This window comes from Oryctolagus cuniculus, chromosome X (assembly GCF_964237555.1).
Source record: "Oryctolagus cuniculus chromosome X, mOryCun1.1, whole genome shotgun sequence".
NCBI lineage: Eukaryota > Metazoa > Chordata > Mammalia > Lagomorpha > Leporidae > Oryctolagus > Oryctolagus cuniculus.
Window position 1 is genome coordinate 133,892,393 of NC_091453.1, and position 21,180 is coordinate 133,913,572.

The 21,180-nt window shown below is 39.4% G+C and overlaps 1 protein-coding gene across 13 annotated transcripts in view; it reads right to left on the reverse strand.

Moving 5' to 3' along the window:
* TMLHE (trimethyllysine hydroxylase, epsilon) overlaps positions 1-21,180 on the reverse strand; it is a 96,726-nt gene that overhangs the window by 27,975 nt on the left and 47,571 nt on the right. For all 13 annotated transcript variants that reach the window (XM_008249467.4, XM_070066876.1, XM_008249465.4 and 10 more), the window contains 3 exons: positions 13,281-13,560; positions 10,388-10,507; positions 4,262-4,498 (listed from right to left, as the gene is read on the reverse strand). In XM_008249467.4, the coding sequence (XP_008247689.1) occupies positions 4,262-4,498; positions 10,388-10,507; positions 13,281-13,560 (637 nt within the window). The remainder of the gene's footprint in view (positions 1-4,261; positions 4,499-10,387; positions 10,508-13,280; positions 13,561-21,180) is intronic.

The window sequence follows — 21,180 nt, forward strand, 5'->3', positions numbered from 1 at the left end:
GCTGACTCTGGGCAAAGCTGAACCAGAAACCAGGAGTTTCCTCCGGGTCTCCCATGTGGGTGCAGGGGCCCAAGGACATAGGCTATCTTACACTGACAGCTTTCTTAATAATAATGCCAAACTGGAACAATCCATGTGTTTATTCATTAAAAAATCAATTTATTCCAGAACAGGCAAAAATGGTTTATAGTGGTTAAAAAAAAATCAACCGGCGGTTTCCTCTGGGAGAAGTGTGCAGGATATGTTTGGGAAGAAGTATGAAGATGCTTCCTGTAGTGATAGTAATATTTTATACCTTGATAGGAGTTTGCATTACACAGGTATATGCAGTTTTCAAACCTTAGTAAATATATTTAATATTTTAAACATCATTGTACATAAATTATAACTTAAAACAAAAAAGTTTTAAACAAATATCGAACTTTACTTAATGAGGCATATGTTGAAGTATTGTAGTGGGACATGCACTGATATCTGCAATGTGTTTTAAAATACATTCAAATAATATTAACTGATAGATGGATAGATGAATAAAGAGATGGGTGATAAAGCAAGTATAATATTATCTTAATGGTAGAATCTTGATAGTAGGTCTATGGGCTTCCCCTCATAAATGCTTCCAACTTTTCTGTATACTTAAAAAAGTTTTAATCAAATACTGGAAAAATATTGTGCACCTAGTCATTGTTTTAAGCAATACATATACTAGAGATGACTGAGGGATAGTTTCCCAGAGGAACTTAGCCAAGGGAAGTGAATTAGAATTTATATACTTCCTACTACAAACCAAAGGCCAAGTCAGGGGCAACAATTTTATTGTTATTTTCACAATGGATATATTGGGTAGTATTATTGTAACTGGAAACTCATCACTATAGGTTAAGTGACCTGTCCAAGGCCATAGATCCACAAAGGGCAGTCACAATTTCACACTGAAGCTTTTCTGATGGCACAGTCTACTTCTTGCAGTATGACAGGTTAAGTTTCACAGCTACTTCCACATTGCTTCTGCACCCCACATCTCCTTACCTGTCTTACTTTTCCTTTGTTATTTATCACCATTTGCTATGTTATATTCTTTCTTATTTATATTTTGTTAGCTATCTACTCCCACTAGAATGAGAATCCCACAAGGATCAGGAATTTTTGTCTGTTTTGCTCACAGTCGCATCTCCAGTGTTAACCCTCTGCCTGCAGTGCTGGCATCCCATATGAGCCAAAGTTCAAGTCCTGGCTGCTCCACCTTTGATCCAGATCACTGCTAATGTGCCTGGGAAAGCAGCAGAAGATGGCCCCCTCCACCCACATTGGAGACCCAGATGAAGCTGCTGGCTCCCGGCTTTTGCCTGGCCCAGCCTTTGCAGCCATTTGGGGAGTGAATCAGTGGATGGAGGAACTATCTCTGTCTTTCCCTCGCTCTCACTGCAATTCTACTTTTTAAATAAGTAAATAAATCTTTGAGAAAAGAAAAGAACAGGGCTGGGCTGTTCACAGATGTCTGTTAAATACTTGTTGAATAAATTGAAATAATGTGCAGTAGGAGCAGCTTGGGATCAGTGGAAATTGGAAGAGTAATTTATATGCAAAATAGCATAAGAAAAAACTTGGATGTAAGATTGAAAAAAATTGGGCCCAAAAAACCTGAAGAAGATTGGTATAGTTAGGGCAGAATGTGTGTTGGAAAACATGAACTGTACAAGGGTAAGGCTTCAAAGAATCGGAAGGGATGAGACAATGCAGAACCTTCTAAGTCATGAGGAAGACTCTGTTCTTCCTCTAAAACACATTGAGAAATCAACAAACAACAAATTCTGGCGAGGATGTGGGGAAAAAGGTAACCTAATCCACTGTTGGTGTGAATGCAATCTGGAAAAGCCACTATGGAAGACAGTTTGGAGATTCCTCAGAAATCTGAATCTAGTCCTACCATACAACCCCGCCATCCCACTCCTTGGAATTTACCCAAGGGAAATGAAATCAGCAAATACAAGAGTCATCTGCACCTCCATGTTTATTGCAGCTCAATTCATAATAGTTAAGACATGGAATCAACCTAAATGCCCATCGACGGAAGACTGGATAAGGAAACTAGGGATGTGTACTCTATGGAATACTACACAGCGGTTAAAAAACCGAAATCCAGTCATTTGCAACTAAATGGATGAATCTGGAAAACATTCTACTTAGTGAAATAAGCCAGTCCCAAAGGGACAAATAACATGTGTTCTCCCTGATCTGTGCTAACTAACAGAACATCTAAAAGGTAACCTGTAGAAGTGAAACTCACACTACGAGAAGCAATTACTTAAACAGCCCTTGTCTTGACTGTTGAGGAACAGTTTATTAAGTCATTTTTAATCTTTTTTTCTATTTAACACCATTGGTTGAACTCTTTACTTAACATAGAATTAATCATAGGTGTATAAAGTCAATTGAAAATATTCCAGTTAAAAATAAGAGTGGGAATCAGAGAGGGAGGAGCTGTACAGATCAGCACACATTCCTAAGGGTGAAGCTAAAAACTTGCCATGGTACTCCAAGTCCCATTAAGCTGGGTGGCACTAACCCCATCTTATGTGATAAAGTGATCATATTAAGTGTAGAATTGATCATATAGATAGGACCAAAAGTGAAAGGGATCACATAAATAAGACTAAGTGTCTGTTAATAACATTAGATAGAATTAAAAAGGAGAGAATGTTCCAACAGGGCAAGCAGGCCACACAGCAGACTCATTGAATGACAAATGCCCTAAACAGCACTCTGACCTCAGAATAAGCCCCTGAGGCGTTCGGATCTGACTGAAAAATCCCATGAGCGCATTTCAGGCATGGAAAGTCAAGACATAGTGGCAAAAACTATGCTCTACATGAAAGATCTCTGTGAGTGAGATCCCAGTGGAAAGAAGGGGCCATCAAAGAAGGTTGTACTTTTCTCTGAAGGGAGGAGAGAACTTCCACTTTGCATATGGCCTTGTCCAAATACTGATGGAGTTTGTGGACTCAAAAGACTTCCATGGCCTTGTCAGCTCATGACAAGAGCCTCAGGTGATCACTGATATCATAAATGTTAATTGTTAAGTCAACAACAGGAGTCACTGTGCACTTACTCCCCATGTAGGACCTCTGTCCTTAATGTGTTGTAGTATAATTAACAGTAAGACTGGTCTTCAAACAGTACTTTATACTTTGTGTGTCTGTGTGGCTGCAAACAGTTGAAATCTCTACTTAGTATACAGTTGGTCTTCTGTATATAAAGTCAATTAAAAAGGAATCTTAATGAAAAATGGAATGAGAGAGGGAGTAGGAGGTGGGATGGGAATGGGGGTGGGAGGGCGGGAATAGGGAGAAGAAACACTCTATCCCTAAAAGCTGTACATACGAAATTTGTATTCGTTAAATAAAAACCTTGAAAAAAAGACATTGAGGAAATTCAGAAGGATCTTAACGGGGGAGCAATAAATTAAGCCTTGTGTTTTGGAGTGACTGCTCTTGCAATAGCATGAAAAATGAATAGTAGAAGGTTCACAGTGGAAGTAAGGAGACGAGGTAAAAGATTTTAGCACTGGTATAGAAGAAAACTAATAGTGGTCTCACTGAAAAAATTGTGGAATTGTGAATAGAAAGCAGTAAGTGGATGGTTGGAGAAAAAGTTAGGAGGCAGAGTTGATAAGAGTGGTTGGGTGGTATCAAGGAGAGGGAAAAGTTAGATGACTTGTCTTTCATTTGGGCCACTTGGTGGATGGAGGTGATAACCACTTAATCAATGAAACTGGAAAAACAAGTGGAGGAAAACGCTTAAAATGGGAGAAGATGGATGAGTTTTGCTTGAATATAACATGTTTTATGGTCCTACAAGCTATCTAAGTGGTGCTATCCAGCCAAAAATTGGATACACTGGCCAGGAGCTTCACATAAATCTGGCCTACAGACATAAATGTTTTTGTCATCATGCCTTTGGCTATTGAAGATGCTTGGTCACTGAAGAGAACTTAATAACCATTTTCCATTTTGACAGTGTTTTCATTTTAAACACACTACTTCCAAATTCTGCTATCCCAAAATGTAGTGTTCATTGGCTGTTGGTCTACTTATTATTCCACAAGAATTATAGTAAGAATGTAAAATGGTGTACAATAAAAATCCATATAATAGCAAGATTATATTGTGGTAGATTATAGGGATCTTAAGGATCTTCACTGCAGTAAAATGTTAATATTTGGTAAATTCATTACACTAGGGAATAGTTATTTGGTACTCACCTGATCAAATAGAGCTCTTTATTCCACGGGTAGATATTTAACACTGGCCCAACCCCGATCATGTGGTTCTGACATTCTCCAACATTTTCAATATATTCATGCTTCAATGGTACTTTGCTGAGGAGTTCAAATTCCTCAGGTGCCTTTTGAAGTACCTGTTCTGCTGCATAGAATCCATCTACCAGCAGTGTCCTGCCACCCGTTCCTTCATGCTTAAGACAGTGAAACACTTGAATACTAGAGTGCAAAGAAAAGAAAATTCTGTTCAGTGGAGAATAGAGAACATATCAAAATTACAGAAAATTATATATGAAATCATTTCTGAATCTGTGTCACTTTCTTTTCATAAAAAACAATTACAGCAATTGTGGCAAACAGTATGGAGATTCCTTGGAAATATGAAAATAGATCTACCATATGACACAGACATCCTACTCCTGGGAATTTACCCAAATAAAATGAAATCAGCATATGAAAGTTATCTGTACCCCCTGTTTATTGCAGCTCAATTTACAACAGCTAAGATATGGAATCAACCCAGATGTCTATCAACTGATGACTGGATAAAGAAAATGTGGTATATAAACACTATGGAATACTACTTGGCCATAAAAAGAATGCAATCCTGTCTTATATAACAAAATGAATGCAACTAGAAACCATTATACTTAGCGAAATAAGCCAGTCCCAAAAAGACAAAATTGTGTTTTCCCTGATCTGTGGTAACTAATAGAATATTAAAAAAGTGAGGTATATGAATGAAATTGACATTTTGAGATTTGATTATTGTTTATAGCCCTTGTCTCTGCTGTTGAGGAATGGTGTTTTTTTTCTTCTTACTGTTTATTGAATACTTAGTGGAGGGTTGAGCTTATGATTACAAAATAAACTGAAAGTATGTCATTGTAAAACAAAAAAGGAAAGAAAGACATATGAGGTTTCCCCCCTCATATCCAATTGTACAGTTTGGAATAGCAATGTCACTGGAGATTTCTTCTAAATATACTTGATATGTATTGAAGCCTATATGTGCTGGGCCTGGGAATACATGAATAAGGTGTTTTTAATCATTTAATGTTTAGTTGTTTGTTTGAGAGAACAGAGATAGAGAAAGAGACAGAGGCAGAGAGAGAGGCAGAGAAAGAGAAAGATTCTATCAGCTAGTTCCCTTTTCAAATGCTCACAGCAGCTGGAGGTCAAAGCCAGGAGCCAGGAGCCAGGAGCCAGGAGCCAGGAACTTGATCAGGGTCTCAATAAAATATGATAGGTACTATAATAAAATTGTATTCAAGAGACAGACAATAAACAAAAGAATGATCTGCTCTGGTGGAGTGTTGTGTAAAGAAATGTTTTGGAGGAGGGTTTGGTGGCTTGGCTTAATCTTAAAGAATGAGCAAGAATTGGACTAGAATGAGATTGAGGTGCTGAGAAGAGAGCATTCCAGGCAAAGAAACAGTATGACCAAATATGCTGATGTAAAATCACAAGGTTTATTCAAGGAAGAAAGTCAGAAGTTCCTCTTGGCACAGCACTGAGAACAAAAGAATGATTTTAAACTGTGAAACTCTATGCTCATATTAACATTTTAAAGAGCTGACTATGGCAGTAGTGTGGACAATGGACTAGTGGAAAGCAAGATGACAAAAAGCTTTGAAAACAACTTGGATAATTTAAATAGTTGATAAATTATTGAGGGCTTGAGCTTAGAGAGGCATTTGATAGAGAAGAGTGCATACCTGAGAGACACTACAGTGGTAGAACTGGCAGGAGTTGATAACTATTTGATGTGGAGGATGAAGGACAGTCAAGAATCTAAAGTGACTCCAGTTTTCTCACCTGCACAGCTTTAAAGATGATAGTGCTATTTATTAAGACAGAGAGGCCGGCGCTGCGGCTCACTTGGCTAATCCTCTGCCTGCGGAGCCGGCAATATGTCAAATGCTCTAAATACATCATGTATTTTAATCCCTTAGCAACACTAATGGATAGGTTTTATTATTAATCTCATTTTACAGATGAAGAAGCTGAGGCACAGGGCGGTAAAATAACTTGTCCAAGATCATAAAGCCAGTACATGGGATGCAAATGCAAGTGTAGCTTATGCCATAACCTGAACTTTGAGGTCTTTTTTATTAACAATTATTTTAATTTAAGTCATACAAGTTTCATATATTTCATATATACAGATTTAGGAACTTAGTGGCTCTTCTCCCCCTACCCTCCCTCCCACCCATATTCCAACCCTTCCTCCCCATGCATCTCAGATTCCCACTCTTATTTTTTACAATGGTCTATTTTCAATATACTTAATTTTTGTATAGTTAACCCCACTCTGAGTGAAAAAATTCAACAAATAGTATGAAGAGAAATAAAACAAAACAAAACACTGTTCCTCAATGGAAGAGACAAGGGCTATAAGCAATCATTGATTCTCAAAATGTCTATTTCACTCCAAAACATTACATTTCAGCTTCTATAAGTTATGTTGGATCAGGGAAAACATGATATCTGTCATTTTTGGACTGGTTTATTTGACTAAGTACAATGGTTTCCAGCTGCAACAATCTTGTTACAAAAGACAGGATTTCATTTTTGTTTTTACAGCTGAGTAGTACTCCATAGTGTATGTGGGGAGCAATCCGGACTGGACTGAGTTACTGGAATTAAGACTTATTCTATGCATCTGCTCTCCCACAACATGGCGCTGGGAGAGAAGTAAACAGCTTCCGCACAGCTGCCTCCAGTTCAACCAATAAGCTGTAGGACTTGCTCCTGATTGGAGGAGAGCAGCGTACTCGGCATGTGGGCAGCCGAGTTGGGATTGGCGGAGGAGGACTATAAAGGAGGAGAGAGACGGCATGCACCAGGAACATCTAAGGGGAACATCTAAGGGGAACACCTGTGCAGCTCCCCGAGAAAGCCGGCCGGCGGTGTGCCGCTCCCCTGCGGAAGTGGGGAATGTGGCCAGGGGGAACTGCCCTTCCACGGAGGTGGAAGGGACAGTAGCCAACCCGGGAAGAACCAGCAGCAAACCCGGGGAGGGCTGAGCAGACGAGAGAACAGCGCAGGGTCCTGTGTCGTTCCTCCACGAAGAGGGGGAGCGACATAATGGTGCCGTGACTCGGATAGGAAACCTGACTCGAATAGGAAACTTAGGACGGATAGGAAACTTAGGAGGAAAGAAACGGGAAGAACTGGGAAAATACCGGAGAGAGAGACTAGCAAACAGCCTAGGGAAAAGCCGGACGAAAAGGGTGCCGGAAGAAGCTATTGAAAGCCTAGGCATAGACTCAGATACGGACTACGGGGGGAAGCTGGGAGAAATCTCTAAGGTCGAAAGCGAAAGTGAAAGCTAGAACAAACAGACTCGGATGCGGACTGTGGGGAGAGGCCAGGAGAAATGAGGGAGGAATATCGTTGGAGGAAAGTTTGGGGAAACATACCGGGTAGAGAAAAATGTTAGGGAAATTGAAGCCGCGGGGGCCAGGCCAAGGCGGAAACGAAAGCCACTTTGGGATTCTCAAGTTAGCCCGGGAATGGGGGGCAAAAAGTTGAAACCAGAAGCTGAAACGTAAGCCAGATTGGGATCCGTCTGATTAGCCCGGGGAGCAAAGGACGGGAAGCCAAATCGTGGGGCGGAGACGTAAGCTGGGTTGAATTCGCCAGGCTAGCCTGGGGAACTTGGATTGAATGCTAGTGGCGGACACGTAAGCTACGCTGTGTGACTCGCGGAAGCCGCCGCGTGCAGAGAGAGCACGGGGCGTGAATAGATGGGGAACGCGGGGCTGGCGCGAGGCCGTGGTTCAGACGCGAAAGGGTTAAGTGCGAGACCGCGGAGTGTGCGCGCAAAGCCGAGCCGCGCGGATGGGAGAGACGTGGGCTGAAGCGGCTCAGCCGGAAGGCCGCCGAGAAATAGCCTCGGGGCGGAGCCTGCCGGCAGGGCGAGGCACCGGGAGGCTGCGGGGATAAGAGAAACAGAAGTTTTAGAAGTAAAATGAGAGAAATAGGAATGCTGGCAGAAGTAAAATAGGAGAAATGGGAATGCCCGGAGATAGAGAAATAGAGAAAGAGAAAGGCCTCCCCACAACACAGCAATGTGAGAGCTTGGATTCGGTCTGCCTGATTGAGTGAGGCGATGAGCACCTGCGGCGGCTGGCAGCTTATGCGCCGCAGGTCACCGAAGACAGGCACGAATTAACATCAGTAAGGCCTCCCCACAATACAACAATGAGAAAGCTTGGATTCGGTCTGCCTGATTAAGGCGGTAAGCGCCAGCAAGCAGCTCGACCAGAGTATGAGCTGCAGGTCACCGAAGATAGGCACGAACCAACACTAATAAGTCTCCCCCACAATACGGCAATGAGAAAGCTTGGATTCGGTCTGCCTGATTAAGGCGGTAAGCGCCAGCAGGTGGCTCGACCAGAGTATGAGCCGCAGGTCACCGAACACAGGCACGCATCAGCGCCTAAAAACCTCCTCACAACATGGCGAAGAGAGGACCCGGATTCGGTTTGCCTGATTGATAGGACTTGTAAGAACCTGTGGCAACTCTAGCAAGTAGAGCAGAGTGTGTGCCGCGGGACACCGAAGACAGGCGCATATCAACGCCAAAAATAAAAAGAAAGGGGGATCTGTGGGGAGCAATCCGGACTGGACTGAGTTACTGGAATTAAGACTTATTCTATGCATCTGCTCTCCCACAACATGGCGCTGGGAGAGAAGTAAACAGCTTCCGCACAGCTGCCTCCAGTTCAACCAATAAGCTGTAGGACTTGCTCCTGATTGGAGGAGAGCAGCGTACTCGGCATGTGGGCAGCCGAGTTGGGATTGGCGGAGGAGGACTATAAAGGAGGAGAGAGACGGCATGCACCAGGAACATCTAAGGGGAACATCTAAGGGGAACACCTGTGCAGCTCCCCGAGAAAGCCGGCCGGCGGTGTGCTGCTCCCCTGCGGAAGTGGGGAATGTGGCCAGGGGGAACTGCCCTTCCACGGAGGTGGAAGGGACAGTAGCCAACCCGGGAAGAACCAGCAGCAAACCCGGGGAGGGCCGAGCAGACGAAAGAACAGCGCAGGGTCCTGTGTCGTTCCTCCACGAAGAGGGGGAGCGACAGTGTATATATACCATCATTTCTTTATTCAGCCAACAGTTAATGGACATCTGGGTTCATTCCATATCTTAGCTATTATGAATTGTGCTGCAATGAACATGGAGGTACAGAAAACTCTTTCATATACTGATTTCTTTTGGTTTGGGTAAATTCCTAGGAGTGGGATGGCTGATAGGTCTATATTTAGATTTCTGAGGTATCTCCATATTGTCTTCCACAGTCATAACCTGAACTTTGAACCACTACAACTATACTGCTAATCTACTTTGTCCTTGCCATTTAATCAAAAGAGTTAAATTAAAAGCACAGTTTCTTATCTCTGGTGATGGTCATAAGGGAAGAGTTAGTCAATATTTGAACCTCAGCCTCTATCCAGCTGCTTCTCATCCATTTTCCTCTTTCTTCCTTTCTTCATCCTCTAGAATGAGGATGCAGAGTTATAGGTATCTCCATACATTTATAACACTGAGCAGGATCTCTGAAAGCAGGAAAATTAAGTATGATATATATCATATTTGGCTCAGTAGCTTCTGAGTCTATGTTAAAAAGGCTATTTCTCAGTCATTTATCCTCTCAATCTTCTTGTAAATCAGATTTAAAATTCTCTCAATACCATACCCAAAGCAGTCACATTTGTAAGGGTTGACCTCTTTGCAATAATTTAATAACTAGATGCAGGAAAAGTATGCAAATTCCAAAACTAACAGTTAACCTGTACTTTTTTTTTGGTAAGTTAAATTTACTTTGAGAAAAACAATTTTAACAAAACTAAAACTACATTTATGAAGTAAGGAGGGTTTTTAATCACTTAATATTTTTATTCCCATGAGTATGAAGAAGACTGAGCTAGGGTATTTCAAAAAGATCACATCTCTAGCGGAAGAGAAAAAAAAAACAGTCATACAAATCTGGAGCAGCAAATGTGATTTTGGTTCAAAGAGACTGGAAAATGACTAAGAAGTCATTCAAGATCATCACATGTAAAGATGCTACTCAGTAAAGTCTATTCCACCTACCCACAGGGCTCTTGAAAATAGGTAGTGTCAGTGTGCCTATCCAGAGCTAGCTTCGTGTATGCAGTGTCACCTCTGGAGAAGTCTGAAGTGAAATGCCACATCCTCCCATAGATAGTTTCTCTGTCAAATGAAATAAAGGAAGATCTGTTAGCTATTGGAAATTATCATTCTTGTCTCCCAAAAACTCTTTCCAGTACTTTCTTAATTATTTAAACATAATAACACATTTTTTGTTTCATATTTCCATCCACAAGGTAAAAATGAGAGTTGAACACCACATCAGGTTTGACAAATCTGTTACTGGTTAATATTCTAAGAAGTTGATGGGAAAACTTGAAGTATAACGTATTCTGAAAGCTTGGAGTATTAACCTACGCTTCGATGTGTCCACTTTTAATAGCCTTTACATTCAGGATTCCTCCAAGTGCTCATCTTCCTTTCATAAAAAAAGATAATATAGTTGCTTCTAGCAGTGATTTTTTTTAAAAAATGTATTATTGTTTTATTTTTACAGCTCTTGTCTTTTTTTTCTTTTTTAACTTTTATTTAATGAATATAAATTTCCAAAGTACAGCTTATGGATTACAATGGCTTCCCCCCCATAACTTCCCTCCCACCTGCAACCCTCCCCTTTCCCGCTCCCTCTCCCCTTCCGTTCACATCAAGATTCATTTTCGTTTCTCTTTATATACAGAAGATCAGTTTAGCATATATTAAGTAAAGATTTCAACAGTTTGCTCCCACACAGAAACATAAAGTGAAAAATAGCGTTTGAGTACTAGTTATCAGCTCTGTCTTTTATTAACATTATTTCTTCAATAAAGATGTAAACTTTCTAATATTTTGGATACTCCAATTTTCAAGGGTGATTGAAAAATTTCCATATTCTTCATGTTACACAGAAGTAACTAATGTAGACACTCACTCATCTTTTGGCAATAGAGAAATAAGGAAAGAAAAAGGGATAGTTTTACTGAGACTTGCTATTATCATTTTTGTATCTATCCTTGAGGTATACTTCATATTTTTTTCAACTTCCCATTTTATTTTTCATTTCCTGAGGTAAAAATAACAATAAAGAGGAAATTTTCAACAATGTAAAATTCATAAAAGACTTAGAATAGTCTCCTAACTTTAATTCTTTTTTAAAAATAATTTTTATTTACATAAAGTAAAAAATTCATGTATTTCATATATACAGAATTAGGAGCATAGTGACAGTTCCCACCCATGCTCCCACCCTCCCTCATCCCTCTTTATTTATTCTTTCTTTTAATTTTTACAATGATATACTTTCAATTTATTTTATAATCATGTGCTTAATCCTCCACTAAGTAAGAAATTAAACAAATGGAAGAAAAAAAATCACTGTTACTCAACAGTAGAGACAAGGGCTCTTGTAATTATTGTCCTGGTGGGTTCAGATCTGAATAAAGGTCACTTTAATATTTTAACTTTTAGAGTTCATCTTCTGGGAACGCCAAGTCTAAATGGGCAATGATCTTTCTTTTGAACTAAAATTGCCAAAACCTTCTAAATTTCTTGCTTACCAGTACAGTTTCTTTCACTTGAAAGTTCTCACTTTGTTTCAAACAGAAAGACTTAAATGTTGTTGACACAGAGCAAATGACACAGCATACTGTCTGCTACACAATGAACTATATCTGGGACTTTTTAAGTAAAATGAAAGTGCTAATTATAGTAATGTAGATTTCTATCACATTTAACAACACAGATCAATCTATATAACACCTAGAACTGCAGAGTGGTAATAAAAACAGCACTGTTTTTAGACCAAGGAAACAAACTATTTGAATTCCAGTTCTATTTCTTACTAGCAGAGCAACCCTGAGAAAACTACTTACTATATCCGAGTGTCAGGTGCCTCATCCAGAGGACAGGGGATAAAACACACATTTATCTGGACTACTATAATGACCCAAATTAAATATAGATCCGAATTTGTTGGTTAAGTGCTGTACAATGTGGTAAGGCAGTATTATTAACAACTTACTCCTCATGTAGGATCTCTGTTCCTTAGTGTGCTGTACATTGAGATTTAATGCTATAACTAGTACTCAAACAGTATTTTTCACTTTATGTTTCTGTGTGGGAGCAAACTGTTGAAATCTTTACTTAATATATGCTAAACTGATCTTCTGTATATAAAGAGAAACGAAAATGAATCTTGATGTGAATGGAAGGGGAGAGGTAGTGGGAAAGGGGAGGGTTGCGGGTGAGAGGGACGTTATGGGGGGAAGCCATTGTAATCCATAAGCTGTACTTTGGAAATTTATATTCATTAAATAAAAGTTTAAAAAAAGAGGTAATCTAACCATTAGAAAAAAAAATAAAAATCATTCACAAGTTGATGGACAAAAAAAAAAAAAAAAAAAAACTCGCCTCTGAATCAAACCTTAGCAATCATAGAAAGTCAAGAATGGATGATCTTTATACACCGACTTATTTAATCCTCTTCTGAGCAGATGGGAATGTATACAGGTCAGTGGAGGAGGGGGAATTGAGAGTGTTTATGTGTGTGTGTGTGTGTGTGTAAAGGACTTGCCTATTATCACACATCTTGATGGTACAACTTGGACTATTACCTAGTTACTCACACTCAGTGTTCTTTCTCATGTACAATGATACTTCTCACTTCGAGGATCACTGGTCTAGAAAAATACATCAGTGACTTTATTATATTTAACATATAAGTATCTTTAGAGATTATAAACCTAGTCCTCAAATAAAGCACTAAAAGTGGGAGTCTCCTTATTCAGATTACAAAATATTCTGGTTTGTAAACAAGGGACACCATACCTATTATATTTCTTCATTGGTACTTACGCTATAGAAAATAATTACTGTGGATTTCAGAAAACTAACTAATTACCTGATCAAGCTGATCCTTTCTGCCAACCTTGCTGTGTGCTCCTGAGTGGGAGGGACATTTTCTACAAATGCAATTCCATAGAGCAGAAAGTTTTGCAAAAACTTCTTCAGTCCCTCATTACTTTCTAAGAAGCTCTGGAAATCTACAGATGGAACTTGAGCTTGCTGGTAGATCTCGGCATTCCATAATATTCTAGGCTGGATAACCTTCTGTTTCTGCCCTTCGTAGCTGTTTTTCGCCAGCCAATCCAAATCATATCTAGTCACATGACCATCTGGCCCTTTTAAGGGGAAAATAAAATGCATTAGATAGTTATTATAAATAATATGAACAATTTATTGGTTAAAAATGCTATCCTTGGGGCTAGCACTGTGGCATAGCAGGTTAAGCTGCTATCTGCAGTGCCAGCATCCCATATGGGCACGAGTTCCAGTCCCAGCTGCTCACTCCGATCAAGCTCCTTGCTAATGGCCTAAGAGAGCAGCAGAGGATGGCCCCACGTGGGAGACCCGGAAGAAGCTCCTGGCTCCTGGATTCAGATCAGCCCAGCTCCAGTTGTTGTGACCATTTGGGGAGTGAACCATCAGATGGAAAACTCTCTCTCTCTCTCTCTCTCTCTCTCTCTCTCTGTGTGTGTGTGTGCGCATATCTCTGTTTCTTCCTCTCTGTAACTCTGCTTTTCAATTAAATCAATAAATCTTTTTTTTCCCATGTGTATAACCTTCTTTATTTTTTTTAACTTTATTTAAGGTATACAAGTTCCATGTATTTCATATACACAGATTTAGGAACATAGTGATACACTTCCCGCTCTACTCTCCCTCCCACTCACATTCCAACCCTTCCTCCTCCCTCTCCTATTCCCACTGTTAATTTTTACAAAGATCTATTTTCAGTGTACTTTATACTCATAGGTTAACCCTACACTAAGTAAAGAGTTCAACAAATAGTATGCTAAAAAAAAGACACTGTTCCTCAACAGTAAAGACAGGAGCTATAAACAATCATTCTTTTATAAATGCTGAGTTCTTTATTGTTTATGAAAACAGGGGCTGGTGCCATGGCGTAGCAGGTAAAGCTGCCTCCTGCAGTGCTGGCATCCCATATGGGCACTGGTCCAAGTTCCGGCTGCTCTACTTCTGATCCAGCTCTCTGCTATGGCCTGGGAAGGCAGTAGAAGATGGCCCAAGTCCTTGGGCCCCTGCACCCTTCTGGGAAGACCCGGGGGAAGCTCCTGGCTCCTGGCTTTGGATCGGCGAAGCTCCGGCCATTGTGGCCAACTGGGGAGTGAACCAGCAGATGGAAGACCTCTCTTTCTCTTTTCTCTCTCTTTCTCTCTCTCTCTTTTTCTCTCTCTCTTTCTCTCTCTCTCCTCATCTCCTTCTCTCTCTTGTAACTCTTTCATATAAATAAATAACGAAAGAAAGAAAACAAAATAAGTGCCTAGAGTGTTTCTGACATTGAAATATTTGTGGGTTGAGTGGGATTCACAAACAAATGAAGTAATAAACAAATCCCCTCAGAAGGTGAATAGATTTATGGAATTATAGCTATACAGTAAAGGACTTTCTGGAATATTCATCAAGTCATCAAAGAATGATAATCCCAGTAGGTTTTTAGCATACTCAATATTCTCTCTGCTTGCCCCCATCTCTATCTCCCAACTACAAAAGAATTCAGAGTGTTTCAGCCAGAAGAAACTAATCTTTATTTCACAGATGGAGAAAAAGTCAGTCAGTGAATCACTCATGATCACACAATTAATAAATACAAGTTGAGGATCCCTTATCTGAAGTGTTTGCAACCAGAAGTGTTTCATATTTTAGAGTTTTCTGGATTTGGGGATATTTGAATAGGCCTTACCAAAATCTGCCCAGATTTCAGATTTTCAGATTAGGGATCCTCAACCTGTGCAACAGTTGGGACAGAAACTCTGCCTTCTTGCTTATGGAAGTTCAGTACTCTTGTACGCTGTCTTCCTCTTCTAAATGATTTAGACAGGGCATTTCTGTCAAGTGATATAACATTAACAAAATGTAATAAAGTGATTGTGCCCACTATGCAGAAAAAAGTTGAAAACCAACCCCAAAATGCTCTAGAAAACCTTTAGGATAAGCAGAGGAAGAAGCAGGAGGAGTAAAAGGCTATGAATTTCCTTTTTAATTCTCTTTCTCCTTTGATAACAAAAGTAGCACACTTACTGTAAACAACTGGGGAAAGCATTAAAAAAGTATGAGAAATTTAAAAAAATCACCTCTACTTGTCATTCTAACAGCCAGATGAAACCACACTTGACAGCTCAGCATCATTTCTTCCAGTTATTTTTCTATGTATTATTTTACTTTATATAAATATTTAACATAAAACATTAAATATATTGTACCCTGCCATTGTCAATACTTTAAAAATCACTTTAGTATTTTTATCTTTATTTAATCAAAATCTTTAAGATTTAACAATCTATAATATTGTGCTATATTATATACATACACCTGCATACTATTTTTTCTTGAAAGCAGGGATAGTAATACCACATAATTTTGATTCATGACAAGGATCATAAAATGAGGAATAAAGGTATATTATAATATAGAGGGTATAATTCAGTAAAGAGGCCGGTGCCACGGCTCACTTGGCTAATCCTCCACCTGCGGCGCCGGCACCCCAGGTTCTAGTCCCGGTTGGGGAACCGGTTCTAGTCCCGGTTGCTCCTCTTCCAGTCCAGCTCTCTGCTGTGGCCTGGGAAGGCAGTGGAGGATGGCCCAAGTCTTTGGGCCCTGCACCCGCATGGGAGATTAGGACGAGGCACCTGGTCCTGGCTTCGTATCGGCGCAGCATGCTGGCCGCAATGCGCCGGCTGTAGTGGCCATTTGGGGGGTGAACCAATGGAAGGAAGACCTTTCTGTCTCTCTCTCTCACTGTCTAACGCTGCCTGTCAAAAAAAATTCAGTATAAAAAAGGGAGAGAACGATCCAACATGGGAAGTGAGGTACACAGCAGACCCATAGAATGGCAGATGTCCTAAACAGCACTCTGGCCTCAGAATCAGCCCTTAAGGCATGTGGATCCAGCTGAAAATCCCATGAGAGTATTTCAGGCATGGAAAGCCAAGACACTCTGGGGAAAAAAAGACCTAAATGAAAGATCTCCGCGAGTGAGATCCCAGTGGAAAGAACGGGTCATCAAAGAAGGAGGTACCTTTCTCTGAAGGGAGGAGAGAACTTCCACTTTGACCATGGCCTTGTCTAAATATGATCAGAGTTGGTGAACTCAGGGGGCTTCCATAGCCTTGGCAGCTCATGACAAGAGCCTAGGGTGATTACTGATGACATAAACAAGAGTGTCAAATTGTTAAGTGAACCACAGGAGTCACTGTGCACTTACTCCTCATGTAGGATCTTTGTCCTTAGTGTGCTGTACATTGAGATTTAATGCTATAACTAGTACTCAAACAGTATTTTTCACTTTATGTTTCTGTGTGGGAGCAAACTGTTGAAATCTTTACTTAATGTATGCTAAACTGATCTTCTGTATACAAAGATAATCGAAAATGAATCTTGATGTGAATGGAAGGGGAGAGGGAGTGGGAGATGGGAGGGTTGCGGGTGGGAGGGACGTTATTGGGGGGAAGCCATTGTAATCTATAAGCTGTACTTTGGAAATTTATATTCATTAAATAAAAGTTAAAAAAAGAGTAACATAATGTTAAAAATAAATAAATAAATGAATGAATAAAACCCCAAATGCCAAAAAAAATTCAGTAAAGATAACATTTACAAATATCTTATCTGCATACCAAATAATATGACATCCACACATTTTTACACTATTTCTTTATATTAACTTCCACATTTGAGAGAAGAAAAGAAATTTGTCTTTTTGTGTCTGGCTTATTTCGCTTAGAATAATAATCTTTAGTTCCATCCAATTTGGTGCAAATGTCAGGATTTCATTCTCTTTTATGGATGAGTGATATATCATGATATATATACCATATCTTCTTTAGCCAGATATCTTAAAAAATTAAATCTTCATAAAAATTAATTCTTAAAGTTTGTAAAATGTATAAACTACCAAAATTTACCTAACAAATACTGTGGTGTAGAGGTTTAATTTTGGAAGACATTCCTATTATGTCATAGTTGTTATCTTTAGCCACTTTTCTCATAATTTTCTTAGAATGGAACATTTAGCAAGATAATTAAAAGTATATATCTTTAGAATTATGAAGTTATAAAGATACAGACTTTTAAGAATCTTGATATAGATACATATAACCAAATTACTCTCTAGGAAGAGTCTACGAACCATCCTTCCTTCCTTCCAACGTTATATATGTGCCCAAAAAAATTGAATGCTATTATTATTTTTTTTTACTTTTTAAACTTTTATTTAATAAATATAAATTTTGAAAGCACAACTTTTGGATTATAGCAATTCCCCCCCCCATAACCTTCCTCCCACCCACAAACCATCCCATCTCCTACTCCCTCTCCCATCCCATTCTTCATTAAGATTCATTTTTAATTATCTTTATATACAGAAGATCAACTTAGTATATACCAAGTAAAGATTTCAACAGATTGCACCCACACAGACACACAAAGTATAAAGTACTGTTTGAATACTAGTTTTACTGTTAATTTGCATAGTATACACATTAAGGACAGAGATTCTACATGGGGAGTAAGTTCACAGTGACTCCTATTGTTGATTTAACAATTGACACTCTTATTTATGACGTCAGTAATCACCCGAGGCTCTTGCAATGAGCTGCCAAGGCTATGGAAGCCTCTTGAGTCCACGAACTCCAACCTTATTTAGACAAGGCCATAATCAAAGTGGAAATTCTCTCCCTCCTTCAGAGAAAGGTACCTCCTTCTTTGATGGCCTGTTCTTTCCGCTGGGATCTCACTCACAGAGATCTTTCATTTAGGTCATTTTTGCCACAGTGTTTTCACTTTCCATGCCTGAGAAACTCTCATGGGCTTTTTAGCCAGATCTGAATGCCTTAAAGGCTGATTCTGAGGCCAGAGTGCTGTTTAGGGAGTTTGCCATTCTGAGTCTGCTGTGTATCCTGCTTCCCATATTGGGTCACTCTCTCCTTTTTAATTCTATCAATTATTATTAGCAGACACTGGTATTATGTATGTGATCCCTTTGACACTTAATCCTATCTTTATAATCAATTATGAATTTAAACTGATCACTTTAACTAGTAGATGGCATTGGTACCTGACAACTTAATGGAATTTGGAGTTCCATGGCACGTTTCTAGCTCTACCATTAGGGGAAAGTCAGAAAATCAATTCTTGGAGCAAGGACAGTCTATTCAACAAATGGTGCTGGGAAAACTGGATTTCCACGTGCAGAAGCATGAAGCAAGACCCCTACCTTACACCTTATACAAAAATCCACTCAACATGGATTAAAGATCTAAATCTATGACCCGACACCATCAAATTTTTAGAGAACATTGCAGAAACCCTGCAAAATATTGGCATAGGCAAAGACTTCTTGGAAAAGACCCCAGAGGCACAGGCAGTCAAAGCCAAAATTAACAATTGGGATTGCATCAAATTGAGAAGTTTCTGTACGGCAAAAGAAACAGTCAGGAAGGTGAAGAGGCAACCAACAGAATCAGAGAAAATATTTGCAAATTATACAACTAATAAAGGATTAATAAGCAGAATCTACAAAGAGATCAGGAAACTACAAAACAACAAAACAAACAACCCACTTCAGAGATGAGCCAAGGACCTCAATAGACATTTTTCAAAAGAGGAAATCCAAACAGCCAAAAGACACATGAAAAATGTTCATAATGTTATTATTTTTAAATGCATTCCTTTCTAGTTTGGCAAATTAAAGTTTTCTGTTTAAGATAAATTCTGGTAGTTTAGACTATTTTGCAAACTTTAATTAGAATCTATCTGCTTACTAATAAGACTAATAACATTTTTGTTTTTGTTAGATATCTGTATTTTTTTAATGCAAAGGTCACCAAACTTGTCTATGATCCAGATTTGGCACTTGTTCTGTAACACTGGTTTTGGAAGGCATGTACTTCCATTTGGTTACATATACTCTATAACTGTTTTCACCCTTCCACTGAAGAGCTGGATAGCTGTGACAGAGACCATACTGCCCACAAAGCCTAAAATTATTTACCATCTGGTCCTTTACAGAAAATGTTGGCTGATTTTTAATTTAATGATTTGTCTGCTCATTTCTCACATTTGAATATTAGTGCTTTTCTTACAATTTGGCAATAGTACCTTATATTATAAGTGGATTTAATCTTTTTTATACACTTTGCACATATTTTGCTAAGTTGGCTATTTTTAAATAAATCTTCCTATGTCATGCTTTTTCTTTTATTTGTGAGATAGGGAGACAGAAAGAGACAAATAGGGAGGCAGAAAGCTCCCATTTGCTGGTTCACTCTCTACATGTCTGCAATTGCCTGGGCTGGGCCAGGCCAGAGCTAGAAGCTGAGAATGCAACCCAATATGAACATTAATGTATAGCTTTTGAGTGAACACAGATTTTTGCATCTTTGGGACAAACGCCAAGGAGTGTGATTTCTTGGTTGTATGGTAGTTTCATGCTTAGAAATTTTTTTAAATATTTATGTATTTATTTGAAAGGCAGAGTTAGAGAGGCAGAAGCGGGGGCGGGGTCCTTCCATCCACTGGTTCACTCCCCAAATGGCCACAATGGCCAGAGCTGCGCTGATCCAAAGCCAGGAGCCTGGAGCTTCTTCTGGGTCTCCCATGTGGGTGCAGGGGCCCAAGCATTTGGGCCATCTTCCACTGCTTTCCCAGGCCATAGCAGAGAGCTGGATTGGAAGTGTAACAGCCAGCACTCAAACTATTGCCCATATGGGATGCAGGCACTGCAGTTGGTGGCTTTATCTGCTACTCCACAGCGGTGGCCCCATGCTTTCAGATTTTTTAAGAGACACCCAAAACTGTTTTTCCAGAGTAGGTGTATCATTTTACATTCATATTAGCAGTATATGACTGATAGAATTTCTCTGCATCATCTCCAGCATTACTGTTGTCATTTTTTTAACTTTTATTTAATGAATATAAATTTCCAAAGTACAGCTTATGGATTACAATGGCTTCTCCTCCATAACGTCCCTCCCACCCGCAACCCTCCCATCTCCCACTCCCTCTCCCCTTCCATTCACATCAAGATTCATTTTCGATTCTCTTTGTATACAGAAGATCAGTTTAGCATACATTAAGTAAAGATTTCAACAGTTTGCTCCCACACAGTAACATAAAGTGAAAAATACTGTTTGAGTACTAGTTATAGCATTAAATCTCAATGTACAGCACACTAAGGACAGAGATCCTACATAAGGAGTAAGTGCGCAGTGACTCCTGTTGTTGACTTAACAAATTGACACTCTTGTTTATGTCATCAGTAAACACCCTAGGCTCTTGTCATGAGCTGCCAAGGCTATGGAAGCCCCCTGAGTTCACCGACTCTGATCATATTTAGACAAGGCCATGGTCAAAGTGGAAGTTCTCTCCTCCCTTCAGAGAAAGGTACCTCCTTCTTTGATGTTGTCATTATTTTTCATTTCAGTCATTCAGATAGTTATAATAGTGAAATCTCATTGTGATATTAATTTTCACTTCTCTAATAGTTAGTGATGCTGAACATCTTTTCACATGTTTATTTGCCATTTGTATATAATATTTGGTAAAATATCTGTGTATGTCTTTTATCCATTTTCTAATTGGAGTTTGAGAGTTATTTAGTCTTACTCACATTTAGGACCTGAAGGTGCTCTCCTTATGTTTGACATGTAAGTCTTTTATCTATTTTGAGTTAAATTTTTTATAAGGTGTGAGACTTAGATTGAAATTTCCTTCTCTCTTCC